The sequence below is a fragment of the Mucor mucedo genome (assembly GCF_025094135.1).
Source record: "Mucor mucedo strain NRRL 3635 chromosome Unknown EV154scaffold_210, whole genome shotgun sequence".
In the NCBI taxonomy this organism is placed as follows: domain Eukaryota; kingdom Fungi; phylum Mucoromycota; class Mucoromycetes; order Mucorales; family Mucoraceae; genus Mucor; species Mucor mucedo.
The window spans coordinates 14,474-30,167 of NW_026252494.1; the positions used below are offsets into that span (position 1 = coordinate 14,474).

Consider the following 15,694-nt stretch of genomic DNA (forward strand, 5'->3'; position numbering starts at 1 on the left):
CAATTAACAAAAGGACGCTATTTTGTTTTTGTTATTATTGGAAAAGAAAATTGAATGGGTGTGTTTATCAGAGTTAGACATATACATGTCAATATTTCAGCATCAGCTTGTCTTTGTAATCGGGTACGTCAATGAAAAAGTAGACTCGTATCGTCATTAAATTACCTTAAAAAACCAAAGACAGCAGAAGATGATCAATGTTTGCCTTAATTTATCATAAAAATTTGCATTCTCTCTCGGAAATAGACACACTTTTTGTGTCTTGCAAAAGTAACGCTATTGATCTTAAATTTGAAAGAGGATATAGGCGGTGATTTAAAGCCACACATGTAATTATGCAAGATAAAAATATTGATCCCTTTCTTAAATTTACACTGTTAACAATTAGAGTTTTTAGCTAAGACCAAAGCCTATATCACGGAAGAAACCAAGCCTGGTGGCATTGACTTTTGCAGGATCGACAACAGATATTCAGGATTAGAAAATTTGCCTGAGATAAAATAGGATAGAATGATGTAGTAAAAATGATGAAACAAGACTTTAAAGCAATCATAAAAATTATGCATGTGATTAATTAGTTGACACTGATCGAGAAAAAAAAAATGTCGATAATTGCCATAATTGAACATCATTGATCATTTTCTATTAATGGCCAAAAGCTGTTGAGACACGCAGTCTTATTCGTAGGAGACATGGTGTCTTTATCACACAATATCAATGGAATGGGGATATCTGTAACCTTGGAAAGCATATTATAGATGGTGAATGGTAAGATTACCTTTAAATGTGATAGACATGATCCAGAAAGGGCAAGAAAATTTAAAGACCGATAAGAAGGGATGTCAGGTGAAATCGAAGCCCAGCTTATTCATTAGAGAGAATGGTGTGTTTTACAGGCTTTGAGCTATATTACCATACAACAATAGATATTTTTATTTACATATTTTATACAACAGTTGCTGAAAGGGGGTAAAGCATCGTTTTATAAACTATACAGGTTCACATCCCGTATTCAATATAAGGGCCAACTTTTTTTAAAAATCTTGTTTCTCCAGATTCTTATAAATATCCGAAATGGCTAATTAATTTAGCACCTGTGCTTTCCAACAATAGTTACTGCTTATGATCATGCAGATGTTAAAACAACGAATAATTAAAAAAAAAAGAGCTTTCAGTAGATGGCTTACATTTACCAGAGAACAAGATACACACGATGCACGGGCAAGTATTAAATAATGACTAAAGTAGAATACAAATCAGCCTAATCTAAAAAAAAAAAAAAAAAAAAAAAAAGGATGCCCTGGCCAAGAACCAATTTATGCTGACAGGAACAAATACCCCGCAAATCTAAAATAACATTTTTAAATCCCCCAGTTTTTTTTTTTCTTTTTTTCTTTTTTCTTTTATACATTTACCTTTATAACAAATGGCACCTGTAAGTGAAAAACTTGATTGAATAGAGAGACCTGAAGCATTAACCAGCATTTGTGTAGACTCCCAAGACACCTGTTGACGCTAATGCTGCAGGCCCTATGCTTCGTTACCAAGCCAACCTCCCCAAATTACCCGTACCTGCTCTTTCCGAGACACTTCAAAAGTATCTCAAGACCGTCCACCCTCTTTTAAGCGAAGAAGAGTACAAGCGCACAGAACAAGCTGTCAAGGATTTCGAAGCACCTGGTGGTTTAGGACAACAATTGCAACAGCGTTTAGTTGCCCGTGCTCAAAATCCCGAGATGGTTAATTGGATGGAAGAATGGTGGAATGACCAAGCTTATATGGGATACCGTGATCCTGTTGTTGTCTATGTCTCATACTTTTTTGCTTATAAGGACGACAAGTTCAGAAAGAACCCTGCTGAACGTGCAGCTGCTATCACAACAGCTGCTTTAGAATTCAAGAAGCTTGTTACCGAAAAGACTTTAGAACCTGAGTATGCCAAGGGAGAGCCCATGTGTATGGATTCCTACAAGTATATGTTTAATAACTGTCGTATTGCCCATAAGCCCAGCGATTTGGCTGCTTCTTTTGATCCTTTCAAGAACACCCACATCATTGCTATTCGTAAGAACAAATTTTATTTTGTCGATACTGTTCATCATGGTGTTCAACTCAATACAAAGGAACTTCAACAACAATTCGAGAGAGTCATTGATCAAGCTGGAGATGTCAAGGGTCTCCCTATTGGTGTCTTGACCTCTGATAACCGTGACAAATGGTTTGATGTAAAGGATTTTTATTTATTTATTTTTTCATTGTGAGTGTACTCATCTTTTTTGTTTTAATGCATAGAACCGCAACTTGTTATTGGCAGCTAACCCCATCAACAAGGAAATTATGGATAAAATTGAAACATCTTCATTTGTTGTCTGTCTTGATGATTTAGAACCCAAGACCCGCGATGAATTATGCCGTGCTAGTTGGCATGGTGACGGTCGTAACCGTTTCTTTGATAAACCCCTTCAATTCATTGTTTATGAGAATGGTAGAGCCGGTTTCATGGGAGAGGTAATGTGATACAGTCTCTTTCTGAAAAATTATATTTTGGCTGACAAATTTTATATATTAGCATTCTTGCATGGATGGCACAACCACTTGCCGCTTAAATGAATACGTCTGTGACGGGTAAAATATATATCAATGCGTGGGAAAAATAACAAAAAAAAAGTTGACACACTATTTTTTTTTTTTTTTTTTTTTCAGTCTTGCTAGAAACCTTATCAAACATGGTCATAACAGTATTCGTAAGGACATTCCTCAACCCCAAATCCTCACATTTGTCACCAACAAGGAGATTGAAACGGCTATTGAAGTTGCTGAAAAGGACTTTGAACAATTGATTGGACAACATGAGATGACCGTACTTGCCTATCAAGCCTTTGGTAAGAACTTGATCAAGAAGTTCAAGTGTTCTCCTGACGGTTTTGTTCAAATGGCTATTCAACTTGCCTACAACAAGATGTTTGGTACTAGCAGACCTACCTATGAATCTGGACAAACCCGTAAGTTCCAACGTGGACGTACCGAGACATCTCGTACTGTCTCGGATGAATCTGTCGCCTTTGTCAAGGCTATGGAAAACCCTTATCTTCCTGATAATGAAAAGATTGCTGCTTTCCGTACCGCTCTCAAAGCTCAAGGACAATATATGGCTGCCGCCGTTAACGGTCATGGTGTGGATCGTCACTTGTTTGGTTTAAAGAACAGTTTGAAAGCCAACGAAAAGAAGCCTGAATTATTCACGGATCCTGCTTTTGCTTATTCCTCTCATTGGTATCTCTCTACTTCTCAATTATCATCTGAGCACTTTGATGGTTATGGTTGGGGTCAAGTTGTGAATGACGGTTTTGGTTGTGCTTACATGATTAAGGGTAACGCACTTCAATTCAACGTTGCTAGTGTAAAGGATCTTACTGTTCACGGTAAACAATATATCGATGGTACTTATCAATTCAAGCAATGTCTTGAAGACGCTTGTAACGAATTACGTGATTTATTGATGACCGAAGTTCCTGCTCAAGCCAAATTGTAAATTATAAATAAAATAGAAAACAAAATGCATAATATTTTGGGATGCACACACACTGATATATGAATTCCCGACCGTGACTTAAAAAATATCGTCCTTTTTTTTACTTTATCAAACAAAAAATAAAAATAAAAATGGGCGAGCGATCATCATTTTACCCAACACGATCTAATGCAGCCATGCCCAATGAAGGAGGAAAGACAAGAATAGACCGTTTACGCTTATTAAGAGATAGCCTTTTAGAGTGTCATGAACTTGGCATGGCAAGTTTTTTGGACGAACAACTGGTTGTCAGTAGCCGTAAACAAGACAAAAAATGTAAGACCCCTTATAAAGATCTACTCTTATACATGGTTTTTTATTTACTTTACTAGATTCGGTTGACGACGTATACAGTCTTGCTCTATCCTACCATGGACAACAACAATACGAACGAGCACTGGAACTATTGAATCAATACGACGCTATCAATAAAAATCTGTATTGTCGACTGTTAGCTGCACGATGTTCTGTAAGTTTATCATTAAAAGTCCCATGACGTGTTCTTTTCTTTGTTACAGCGATATTAATATATCATCATAGCTTGCACTATCCGAAGGTGCGGATGCCCTGGATTATTTAGGTCACTCCAACCCCTTTACCCAAAAGAGTAAGTGAAAACCAATAAACAAATCACTATGCATATATCTTGTCTTTGCGCTGACACCCACAGCGACACAGATGCAAAGCTGTTAGACAATGAAGACACAGGCATCAAGGTAGAATCACTCATGTGTTTTACACGGGCAAAATCCTATCTCCTATTGGGCAATTACCGACGAGCCAGTGATAGTTTTAAGGAGGCATTGAAAGTGGATACCAGATGTTCAGGGGCTCTTGATTCGCTTGTAAAACTAAACTCGATGACCGAAAAAGAAGGTACACACTTTGAATACTTTATCTTTTCTGACAAATTTAACGAACAGAAGAAAATATGAAATTGTAGAGTTTGAATTTGTGACAACATTGCCGTATGAAGAGCATTGTGGTGAGGAAGCGGGTTATTTTAGATATCTTTATGGGCTCAAGCTGAAAAGAAATATTCGGAACTCTGAAAAGATGGTTGCCATGCCAGAATTAGATGACCTGTTGGAAGTTCATTTATTCAAGGCAAAGCGATATATGGAAACTGGAGATTTTGAGAATTGTCTAAAGATCTGTGAAACGTAAGCATCCATGCCAGATACATACACCCAGGTCTGTACTGAAATGCTTCCTTTATCATGATAGTATCAGGAAAAGGGACTCTTTCTATATGGACTCGATTGTACTTCACATCACATGCTTATTTGAGCTGAATAAGATGATTGAATTATACAAGTACTCTACAGAACTGGTAGAACGAAAAAATATGGAATCCGTAACATGGTATGCGGTAGGATTAGTTCATCTTAATGCCAAAAAAAACACAGAGGCAAGGGAATATTTTAAACGATCCTTAACCCTGGATAATTTACTACAAGAAGCTTGGATTGGTTATGGACATTCATTTGCATATGAAAAGGAGCATGAACAAGCGATCACAGCATATATGTCTGCCAGTCGTTTAGCGCCCGAGTAAGAATCGTACAACTATAGCTTGATTATTGATCACTGGAAAAAAAATTAATGTCTTTTATAATAGATCCCATGTACCTTTATTAAATATCGGTATGGAATACATGCTACAAAATCAATTGGAGGAAGCCTCCAACTATTTTGCAAGGGGCCTTCATAAGAATCAAAACGACCCTGTTTTACACAATGAAGCAGCCGTTTGCTTTTACAAGATGGAACAGTTAGTATAACATTTGTTTTTGTAGTAAGGATAAACATTCTCATTTTTTTTTTATTATTATTTATTTTTCGTGCAGATATGTGAGGGCTCGATCTCATTTACACTTGGCATTGCAACACGCTCAAGAAAATCAATCTGGCAGTAGTCCTATTTGGGAAAAAATCTGGTGTAACTTGGGCCATGTATACCGTCATCCGCCGTAAGTCATAAATGTATATTTGATAACCAAAAAGGGGGACTAAACCAAAAAGCAAGACTTTTAAATTATGATCGCGCGTTAAAGTGTCTATTGAATGCAAAAGACCATAACCCGAACAATTCAGATGTTCGAGCCACTATCGGGATGATTTACCATATCCAGAACAAGACGATGGCGGCTATTGCGGAATATTACGTTGCATTGGAAAATTCAAAAGATCCGGCTTCTGTGAATGAGTTACTACAATTAGCTTTAAAAAGTCAAAGCGAAAAAGGCGTTTGTGACCCATTTTCGGATGAAGGAATGGATTTTGCAAATTTACCCGAACTTTCAAGTGAAATTCAACTAGAGTTAGATGATGCCCACTGGACATAATAAACTTAAAAAAAAAAAGATCATCTTTTCGGTGTTTTCGACGAATGTGATGCTTCCACGACACACAAAAAAAAATTTGTCTGGCCATGTATGACACGAAAAAAAAAAATTGATTTTTTTAAAAAAAAAAATAAGGGTATATTACAAACAAACAATAATTAGGTGTGTGTAAAAAGAAAAAAAGTCTATAATCTAGGCTACTTTCTTTTGGTTGGGAATAGTTAAACAATGAATACCCAAGAAATCACAGAAACTATTGATAACGACAATGGCCCAACGCATATAGGCAATGACAGCAAATACAAAATATGCAAGTAAAAACATGTACTCTGACTCCGCCGTAAAAATAGGTCCACTAAAAAAAAAACAAATTCAGTCACCACCCAATATGAATTTAACACATAAACAAAAAATGCTTACACTGAAGGGAAAAGGCGGGGTACATTGGTCACAACCGCTCCCACAATTAATGGGATCAACAGCACCGTGAATTTAGGAAATTTCGATTTGGTCAAGTGAGCCAAAATTACCTTGGTAGCCATTCTTCCAAAAACAATACCTGTCGTGATCGAAAACAAGATGAAATGACGGTGTGTCAAGATGGTCGAATAAGGAGACATGACCCACAAGTACAAACTAATGATATAAGTAGCGATGGGTGTATTTTGTGCAAGCATCGTTCTCACAAAAGGCTTCTTCTTCTCTTCACAAGCCTTGTACATGGCATAGAAACTAGAGATCTTATCGTGAGCGTCCCGAGTCTGATACTAAAATCCATATATTAACTTACCAGAGTGGGACATGCGTAAACAAAAATAAGAGTCCAATCCACCAAATGACAACATGTGAAAGATACATGTCCGTTACAGCCGAAGGAAGCCATGAGACTTGCACAACCTCCTTCAATGGTAATCTCCAAACGCCAGGGCCTGAAATAATTTACTCATCAGTCAGATCCCCCATCCATCTATTAACAATATCTATACTTTACCATAAATACCGGAAAGAACGAATACAATACAAGAGAGAATGACACCTTCGGTAGGGGCATTGACATAACCCAAATAGAGAACACCTGTATGATACTCTTCTACTGTGGAGAGATAGAATCCCATCATAGCGATTCCGTATAATAATACACTTGCCTTAGAATGGCCTAAACCAAGGGCGGTGGATTGCAAGATAGCAGCAAATGAACAATTAATAGCATCACAACCATGATCAAATAATTCGCCCAGGGGACTGGATGAATTGGTACGTCTTGCTTGCTTACCATCTACATTGTCAAATGTGGAGTAGAGCCATAATCCGATAGCAAAACTAATGTAGATCCAATGGGGACCTGATTCTTCGCCAACACCCATATCTGGCGCCAAAAAGATAGCAAAGGCGACATTGATGATCATAAAGAAGAGACCGGTCAAAGTGATTAAATTGGGTCTTATAGAACAAAGAATGATTAATTATGTATAATGATGAAAATAGAGATGACTTACGCCATATTGATCGGAAAGAACTGAACACACCAATTCCAATAATGGCTGAGGATATATTTTGTAACGAAAGAACGATCGATGGCTCCATACTTGTATAAGTGAAGTGCGTTCAATTGTTCTTGAGTCAGGAACTCTGATCTGAATATGGAGTCAAACATATAGAGGAAAGAGAAGAGAAAGTAAAAAAAAAAAGAAAGTTGGGAGACTAAAATGAAATATATAGGCCTAAAAAAAAATTGGGGGAGGCATCAAAAGGTAACCATAGTTACACACCCAACAAAACCCTTTTCACATGATTCACGTGACATTTACGCGCTCTCTCTCTCTCTTTTGTCTAGGCGGGCGCGCGTCTCTACGATTTATTTTTTTAATCCGAGGAGAAACCGGGTTTTGGTATTATTTTGGAGTACCGATTCATATTGCTTTGTTTGTAAACATTTTTTTCTCTTTTTTTCCCTTTTCTCCCTCATTTTTTCTTTTTTTTTTTCTCCTTTTTTTTTTTTTTTTTATTAAGAGTGTTTGTTTGATATACGAGGGTACATGTAAAATAAGTAATAAAATGTACTCGCAGCAACAAGGACAACAACAAGGACAAGGGCAACAAGGTCAATACCAAGTGATGGAAAATGGATATAACAATATTCCATATCTCCCACCACCTGCGTCCGTCAACTTTCGACAAAACCAACAGCTTCCACCACCACCACTGCCACCACCACATCATCATCCTCATCATCACCAACAACAACAACATCAACAACAGCAGCATCAGCATCAGCATCAACAGTATGTTGTACCACCTGAAGCCGTACCAAGCGCCACAGATGCACCACCAACACCTCTATTATCGATTACTCAGCTGGCTGATTTTGCTTCTACCATGGTCTATCTAATGTGGCATGCAAGAAGACCCTCTGTCATGGCTTTACATGATCATTCGAAATTCGTACAGCCCAGTCATACGGAGGATCGCAACCTGGGACATTCGAGAGAGACAGCAAACATCGCTAACCGTACTAGTTCTGCCTTTAAAAAGTTTTGTAAACAAGTAAGTTTATAAAAAAAAAAAAGCTGAGTTTTGTAACACGTATTAAAAAATTGATAAATATAGATTTTATCTGCAACTCAACTTTCTGAATCAGTCATATTATTATCACTAAAATACATTGCCATGCTTTTACAAAATAATCCTAGTATACAAGGCGCAGATGGATCTGAATATCGATTATTTACTGTAGCGTTGATGTTGGGTAATGATAAAAAAAAAATCTTCAATATATTTGTACGTGGTATGACTAATTTTATTGAATATCAGCCAATAAATTCTTGGACGATAATACGTTTACAAACAAGACATGGTCAGAAGTATCTGGTATGAAAGTCACGGATTTGAACATTATGGAATTAGAATTTTTAGATGTCTTGCGTTTTAAACTGTTTATCCGAAATGATGAGTATGAACGTTGGAAAGCCGCTATTCTATTGTTTCGAAATCAACTTTTGAATGCAGATGAAGCACAAAAACAAGAACATCAACAACAATTATTAGAGGAATCATTTAAGGGCATTGTCTTGCCGAATATTCAACAACAGCAACAACAGCAACAACAACAATATCAATTCCTACTCATGTTATCCAAAGCACAATTACCTCATTTCCCTACTCAACCATTAAATAGACCATTAACGCGTGTGCCTTTACGTATACCTTTACAACCCGTTTGGAGAAATGCTCAGCAACAACAACAACAACAACAGCAGCAGCAACAACAACAACAAGTACAGGCAAATGTCAGCGTCCCACCCGTAACCACGACTACGACTACGCAAGCACCACAAACGGTGACACCCATGTATGAACAACCTTCTTCTAATTCCGATTATTATCATGCAAAGCCAGCTCCTACATCGTATGATAGCTATGCACACCGACCCAACGAGCAAGCCTATCCTTACAATACACCTTCTACGGTTAATACGAGCACATATCAGCAAATGTATTCTCAGTCGAACACACCCATCAGTACACCTTGTAGTAGATTGTCAGGCATTACCTTGACTCCGCAAGTGCAAGATTTTAATAATAGCAATACTAATAATAATAGTGCATTGCCACAACCAAGTGCAACGCAGTATTATAAATTGACACCTACAACATCGAGTACAGCCCCTGCTGATTACTATAACCGAAACTATACGCCGCAACAACCATTAAGGACTCGAAATTCGTTTTATGGAGAACAACAACAACAAACCCCTCAACAACAACAACAACAATCTGCCGATTACTCCTCTTATGATATGTCGGGGTCACAATCAACAAGTGATATTTATTCACGAGTTCCAACAGCTGGTTATCAACAGGTATCTATTCTTTTGAGATGTATGATTTTTATATCTTTTTTTAATTAATCACTTCTCTTTTTTTGATAGCAGCCACAGCAACAACAGTATAGACCTGCACCTATCCAATTACAACTTCAACAACAACAACAACAACAACAAATGTATAATAATAATAATAATTCAAGAAAATACACTGGTCCTATGCCAGAGGATCCACTTACTGCTGCTGACTCATATCGAAATCATATGAATTAAAAAATGCTACCCTTTTTTTTTTTTTTTTTTTTTTTCTTAACAACTCTTTTTTTTTTTTAAATAGCTTTTTTTTTTTTTATTATTGCAGCCAAGAAGAAAAATAAAATGTCTCACGTGTCGTGACAAGCAAAAGACAGAAGGGAGAAATTTAAAAATAAACTCTGGGGGGGAGGGGAGGGGTGCGGTTCCAAAGAGGGGGAGGTCACGCGCGTAATATATAAATGGTATCAGCAGATTGAATAATATAAAGAGAGAGAATGGATTTTTGTTATTTTTTTTTCTCTCTCTTTCTTTCTTGTTTTTAATTCTAAAATGTCTTTTACAGCCTCCAGTGCTATTCATGAGCCGTCGTTATCGTTGTCATGCAGCAGTTTAGATTCCAATGAATTAGGCAGCATGTGGACTGGTAAGCAAACAATGGGTGAATATGGGGGGAGGAGGAGGGGGGATAATAATAAATAAAATGTTTAATAAAAATTAAAAAAAAAAGTTTTTGTAATTGTAAATTAAAAAAAATAGTTTATAAATGTAAACCCTATAGAACAAAAAGGTTAGAATACATGTCGTGGAGGCAATGGCACCTTCAGAATAAGCATAAAGAAGTTGACAACAAATCCACTCTCCTCTTGTCAGCTGCTGCCACTACTCATGACGCATATTCACACGAGGTTCCACAAACCCAAAAATGCTACCCGTCCACGATCCATCATCACGCGAGCACTTCTCTATCGCGTTCCTCCTCCTTTTGCAAAACAGATGCTTTAGATGAAGAGGATGATGATGACTACTATTTATCAGATGAGGATATTTATGAGGATGACGATGATGAAGATCTGTATCAGGATGATGTGAATTATCATTTCGTCAAGGACTTTACAAAAACACAACCTAGACCAGCTACTCCACGTAGATCTTTATTATCCGATTTACTGCAGAGAGCTCCTTCTTTACTCTCAAATTCATCTTGCTCATTCACAAGCAACAATAGTTCAACCACACAGAGTTCGATTCTACTGGACGACACTCATCAGAAAAATACCAATCATCATACCACAGAGTGGAGAGAATCATTTCACGGTTGGTGATAATCTTTCCCCCTTTTCCCTATATATAAAATAATAAAAAAAATAAACAAATAACATGTACCCGGAATGAACAAATATAGTGCACATCAGCAGTTCTTTATTTTTTTATTTTTTTATTATTATTATTTTGACTGTCAAGTGTTCAAATACAACAGAACCCTAATTTACCAACCCTGCCAACCCTCCAAACTAGATTCAAATAACTCATCTTCTCCACCTTCAATCACCTGACAAATGGGAGTAAAAGCAGAACGATCCGAACATCCCTTAACATAATCCTGAGCGTATTGAAGACCATATTTACGTTCTTTACGACTAGCTTTACGGCCAATCCAAGTATAGACCTGATGGCCAACATCAAAAACAAAGACGTGGTGTGTATCAAACATATCCTTAGAGATGACTTCTTCAGCCACCACTTCAAATTTCAAGTGACCCAGACCGAATGGTCCAGAACTGCTGAGGCGTAATAACTTTTTGCTCGTCACTTGTTCTTCTTCTTCTTCTTCTTCAGTTTCATCTGAAATAGGTCCATCAGAGCCTAAAGCTTCAAAAAAGTCCCGTTCACCTGATCCGGAGTTTTGCTCTACAATCACCATTTCTCCGGCACCATTACGCTCAGAGATTAATTGACTGATAAATTCAGCTGCTTTGGCTCTTTCAATACCGTTGGCGTCTTGTCCCTGCCATTGGTAGATAATATCGCCTGTGTCTAACACAAACACTGCGCCCGAATGAAGGCTGGTGTAATCCTTGTCTACTTCCGAAATCACCACTGCGTTACGTGTACGAGATCCTTCCAACTGTTTGGGTTTATGCACACGCAATAAACGTACCACAACCTCTTCTTCTTCCACGTGGTTAAATCCGCTGGCAAATCCTCCTTTCAAATATGTGAGCGTCTTGAAATAGGTCTTGAACAGTTGACTTTCGCTCTTTTGAATTTCTCGGTGTTGAACTGCATAACCATCCAAAACTACCCTTTCACTATTTTAGTATCTGTTTTTTTTTCTGCCTTTCAAATCATTTTGAAAACCTTACAGTCATCAAGTTCAACCGTCTTGTAAGCAGCTGTACCAGCCTCATCTTGGCTAGTCTCTAAACCAAGCCAGAAATGAATATTGTGGATTAAGCCATCTGAATTTTCCTTTTGTGTAGTCTATATTTATTTCACTTTTTTCAGTAGCCGCTTTCAATTCCTTATATATTTTATTTACCTTTAAAACGATATAACTATCACCTATCAAATGTCTGTGTTACTACTTGGCACCACACACACACAAAAAAATCTTACCTTGATAGAAGTGGCCATATTGGTTAGTAGGAACAGTAGTTAAATTGAAATCTTGCACACGCCAAATCCACATGCCACTAATAACAAATGAGAATAAATAATTAATATAAGAATAATAAACATGGAGAAAGAAGTTAGGCCTAGTTACACTTGGTGACCGATAGGCGAATCGTCATAATTCCAGGCAGTCTCAAGGGCGCCTTCCTCTTTACGGTGTTCTCTTTCAAGGTCAGAACCAAAGTTAGCCAAGTTCGTTTCGTCAAGCTCTAGAAACACTCCTAGTTAATACTCTTTCCTTGTTTGTACGTCTTTTTTTACTTTACTCCAAGATGAGTTTTTAAGCATTTGTGTTGTATAAACAGAAGAAGAAAGAAAATAGTTTAAAAAAAAAAGCTAAAAAAAAAAATAGGTGGGGGCCGGGTTTATTTATTTATTTAGGGTTTGTGTTACTTTTGTACTGTGATTCTAAATGTTCTAATGCATCGTAAATTCGTTGGGTAATTTGAATTCTAGCTTCCCTTTCCGACAAGCAGCCATTTTTCCATTGCACAAGAATATCCGAATAAGCGATAGGATCACCAAACACCAGCGTGATGGGCTGTCCTAAATGAACCAGTTTGGTTTCATACAGTGGTTTGGCCAAATGCATGCCTTCATGCCACACAGGCACCACAATTGCTTCCTTCTCCATGTCCATCAGTATGCGACCTATTCCCCACTTAAACCGAATCATCTTTCCGTGCTGTGATACTTTGGCCTCAGGATAGATGTGTACCCAGCCTCCTCGATTCAGGGTCGATATCGCTAAATCAACACCAGGCTGATACACACCACCACCACGGATCGCTGGCAATGTTTTCCCACAAGCGAAAAAATAGGATTTAAACCTGTAAAACGTCCCTCTCATTGAGTTATTTTTTGATTGATTTTCCCTTCTTTCGGTCAACTTACACAGTGGTATAACAAATATCGGCTGCTCCCAATACCCATCGCATCTTTTCTACCTTGAAAAAGATGGACAAAGGCATCGCTCCCCATAAAAATGGATCGTCCAACACAGATTCATGATTTGACACTTTTTCATATACTTAGGTAATACTCTTTAATTTTGCATATATTGTTTTATTACCTGTGATTAATCCTTGTGTGCGTTTAGGATCTTCCACAATCGCCATAAATTTATCAAGTCCATACACACGGGTATCACTTGCCTTCATAAACCCTTTGGCCAACATGCCTGCAACACCTACTACCATGGTCGTACCCACTTTCCATAAGGCATTGTCATGGCCTTCTAAATGCTGAAGGACGGGTTTAGGTATGCTGTCCCAGACAAACGGCGGTGGAATGTATGGGGTTGCAGGTACTACAGTAGGCTTGTAATACCAATAGGTAGCTCCCAAAGCGGACGTAGCTGCAACACCAAGTTTCAATGTTCTTGTCATGGCATCATAAGAGAGAAAAAAAAACAACCAAAAAAAAAGCTGAAATTTAAACCCAAGTTAGGGTACCCCTTCTCTCTCTCTCTGTCTTTCTCGGCTTACGTAATAAAACTCTAATGTCATGTTCAACACTAACCAAATCATGCATTATAATAATTGGTTTTAAATAGCAATAAGTATCTCTATAATAATACATCTATTCTTCTCAAAAGCTATAATTGAATACACACACGAACTAGTATTATTGAATTATGCAACAATATGGTCTTGCTATGTGCACGAATATCTATTAGCCTTCATTACCATGTAACTTGAATAATTAACTTGCAAGAGCTCGATTAAGGTGGGAAACTGTACCAGAGCTAGGCAGCAAAAATGCCATGGCAGGAGTACCTGAAGAATACATGTACAAAAATGACCGCCCAAACTGCTAGGCAATAGAACAAATGTTACCTCAAATCCAGCTGAAAGGGAAATGTGACTTTTTAAAATGTAAGTTTTTTTTTTTTTCTTCAAAGGCACCCTTTCTTATAAGAGAGAGAGATATTTTTTTTTTAGAACTTACATTACGCCATTTAATAAACCATGGACACGGATATGACCGATGCGAATAAGGAAGGTGGAGACAACCCTTTTGGTTTGTCTGCTGCCGAATGGAAGTTTTATCAATTTGTTCGAGCTTCACCCAAGGTATGAAAAAAAGAAACAAAGTGATTTTACATTGGAGCTGACAGTTTTTTTTTTATGGGTAGGGTGTCAAATTCACTGATCGCCCTGACGATATGGATGTGCAAGAATCTTATTTAGCAATGAATGCTCTGTTGAAAAAGGTAAAATAAAAATACACTAACTGCTTTGTCATGGAAGTTAACACGCACAGTTGTCTAGAATACCTTGGAAGTTATTGCAATGAATGGCGAGAATATGCTGAAAGCGATCGATTTAAGAGATGCCGAAAAGTAAGCACAAGTGAAAAGAGATTGTTGCTTTTATTTTTGCTGGATAGGAACTTCCTTCGGTTAACACTCTATCTTTACGTAAAATAGAGCCAGTAAATTAAATGATGATGCCCGTCTTGTGTATAACACCATTCGTGCCGCTTCCAATAACGGTATTTGGACCAAAGACTTAAAAAAAAAGACCAACCTTCACACGATTGTTTTGAACCGTACCTTAAAATCATTGGAACAAAAGCAAGAAATTAAAGCTGTCAAACATGTCAAATATCCCACACGTAAAATTTATATGCTCTATGATTTATCCCCTTCCAGCGAAGTGACAGGTGGTGCTTGGTATACAGATCAAGAATTGGATACCGATTTCATTGACAGTTTGAAAGCTGCCTGTTTAAAATACATTACTGCCAGAGTAAGTGTTCTTTTTAGTTCTCTCTCCCTCTTTCTCTCTCTCTCTTTATTCATTTTTCATATCTCAATTCTAGAGTTTTCCTCGCGTTGAAGGTGTGACAGATGCTGTTTTTAGTGCAGATCACGAACTTTATCCTACAGCTACAGAAGTCAGACGTTTTATTACAGAATCTCGTATTTCATCCATCGATTTATCAGTCAAGGATATCACCAGTTTATTGGATGTGTTAGTATATGATGGTGTTGTGGAGAAAAAGTTACCGTTTATGGCTGGTATGGAGGATTTCAGTGACGATGAGGATGATGAGGATGCATCTGTTTCATGGTCCTATAAAGCTATTCGAAAAGTTGCTAGTCGTTTACCAACAGAAGCATTAACAGAAACTCCTTGTGGTAAATGTCCCGTCTTTACATTTTGTGTGGAAGATGGTCCAATTTCTCCCGTCAACTGCGAGTACTTTAAAACATGGTTGGATTGGTAAAACTAAGC

The 15,694-nt window shown here is 37.5% G+C and overlaps 8 protein-coding genes across 8 annotated transcripts; 5 read left to right on the plus strand and 3 right to left on the minus strand.

Annotated features, from left to right (window-relative positions):
- Window positions 1-1,421: 1,421 nt before the first annotated feature.
- EV154DRAFT_126639 (acyltransferase ChoActase/COT/CPT) lies at window positions 1,422-3,608 on the plus strand. The gene is made up of 4 exons (XM_051593987.1): window positions 1,422-2,225; window positions 2,293-2,508; window positions 2,570-2,625; window positions 2,704-3,608. Exons 1-4 carry the CDS (start codon window positions 1,533-1,535, stop codon window positions 3,530-3,532), a joined length of 1,794 nt encoding a protein of 597 aa, XP_051451012.1. The 5' UTR covers window positions 1,422-1,532; the 3' UTR covers window positions 3,533-3,608.
- Window position 3,609: 1 nt separating this feature from the next.
- Window positions 3,610-6,291, plus strand: EV154DRAFT_126729 (uncharacterized protein). The gene is made up of 9 exons (XM_051593988.1): window positions 3,610-3,829; window positions 3,904-4,040; window positions 4,112-4,178; window positions 4,250-4,447; window positions 4,515-4,734; window positions 4,799-5,125; window positions 5,193-5,345; window positions 5,422-5,544; window positions 5,601-6,291. The coding sequence occupies exons 1-9, from the start codon at window positions 3,664-3,666 to the stop codon at window positions 5,917-5,919; spliced, it is 1,710 nt and encodes a 569-aa protein (XP_051451013.1). The 5' UTR covers window positions 3,610-3,663; the 3' UTR covers window positions 5,920-6,291.
- EV154DRAFT_453283 (CDP-alcohol phosphatidyltransferase-domain-containing protein) lies at window positions 6,033-7,584 on the minus strand. Its single transcript, XM_051597283.1, has 5 exons — window positions 7,416-7,584; window positions 6,911-7,359; window positions 6,710-6,848; window positions 6,340-6,651; window positions 6,033-6,274 (listed from the first exon to the last, which is right to left on the minus strand). Exons 1-5 carry the CDS (start codon window positions 7,571-7,573, stop codon window positions 6,112-6,114), a joined length of 1,221 nt encoding a protein of 406 aa, XP_051451014.1. The 5' UTR covers window positions 7,574-7,584; the 3' UTR covers window positions 6,033-6,111.
- Window positions 7,585-7,860: 276 nt separating this feature from the next.
- Window positions 7,861-9,984, plus strand: EV154DRAFT_530415 (cyclin-domain-containing protein). The gene is made up of 4 exons (XM_051603740.1): window positions 7,861-8,463; window positions 8,527-8,665; window positions 8,731-9,466; window positions 9,566-9,984. The coding sequence occupies exons 1-4, from the start codon at window positions 7,975-7,977 to the stop codon at window positions 9,825-9,827; spliced, it is 1,626 nt and encodes a 541-aa protein (XP_051451015.1). The 5' UTR covers window positions 7,861-7,974; the 3' UTR covers window positions 9,828-9,984.
- A 196-nt stretch (window positions 9,985-10,180) lies between these two features.
- On the plus strand, window positions 10,181-11,184 carry EV154DRAFT_530420 (uncharacterized protein). Its single transcript, XM_051603741.1, has 2 exons — window positions 10,181-10,422; window positions 10,536-11,184. The coding sequence occupies exons 1-2, from the start codon at window positions 10,329-10,331 to the stop codon at window positions 11,099-11,101; spliced, it is 660 nt and encodes a 219-aa protein (XP_051451016.1). The 5' UTR covers window positions 10,181-10,328; the 3' UTR covers window positions 11,102-11,184.
- On the minus strand, window positions 11,166-12,840 carry EV154DRAFT_556688 (uncharacterized protein). Its single transcript, XM_051605370.1, has 6 exons — window positions 12,719-12,840; window positions 12,544-12,661; window positions 12,396-12,472; window positions 12,319-12,341; window positions 12,143-12,260; window positions 11,166-12,077 (listed from the first exon to the last, which is right to left on the minus strand). Exons 1-6 carry the CDS (start codon window positions 12,738-12,740, stop codon window positions 11,266-11,268), a joined length of 1,170 nt encoding a protein of 389 aa, XP_051451017.1. The 5' UTR covers window positions 12,741-12,840; the 3' UTR covers window positions 11,166-11,265.
- EV154DRAFT_126525 (acyltransferase-domain-containing protein) lies at window positions 12,619-14,332 on the minus strand. The gene is made up of 4 exons (XM_051593986.1): window positions 13,525-14,332; window positions 13,347-13,470; window positions 12,719-13,282; window positions 12,619-12,661 (listed from the first exon to the last, which is right to left on the minus strand). The coding sequence occupies exons 1-3, from the start codon at window positions 13,838-13,840 to the stop codon at window positions 12,826-12,828; spliced, it is 897 nt and encodes a 298-aa protein (XP_051451018.1). The 5' UTR covers window positions 13,841-14,332; the 3' UTR covers window positions 12,619-12,661; window positions 12,719-12,825.
- Window positions 14,333-14,434: 102 nt separating this feature from the next.
- On the plus strand, window positions 14,435-15,686 carry EV154DRAFT_431850 (RNA polymerase Rpc34; the record flags this gene model as incomplete). Its single annotated transcript, XM_051596637.1, has 5 exons — window positions 14,435-14,527; window positions 14,590-14,667; window positions 14,726-14,796; window positions 14,884-15,205; window positions 15,279-15,686. The coding sequence occupies 5 exons, from the start codon at window positions 14,435-14,437 to the stop codon at window positions 15,684-15,686; spliced, it is 972 nt and encodes a 323-aa protein (XP_051451019.1).
- Between the last annotated feature and the right edge of the window lie 8 nt (window positions 15,687-15,694).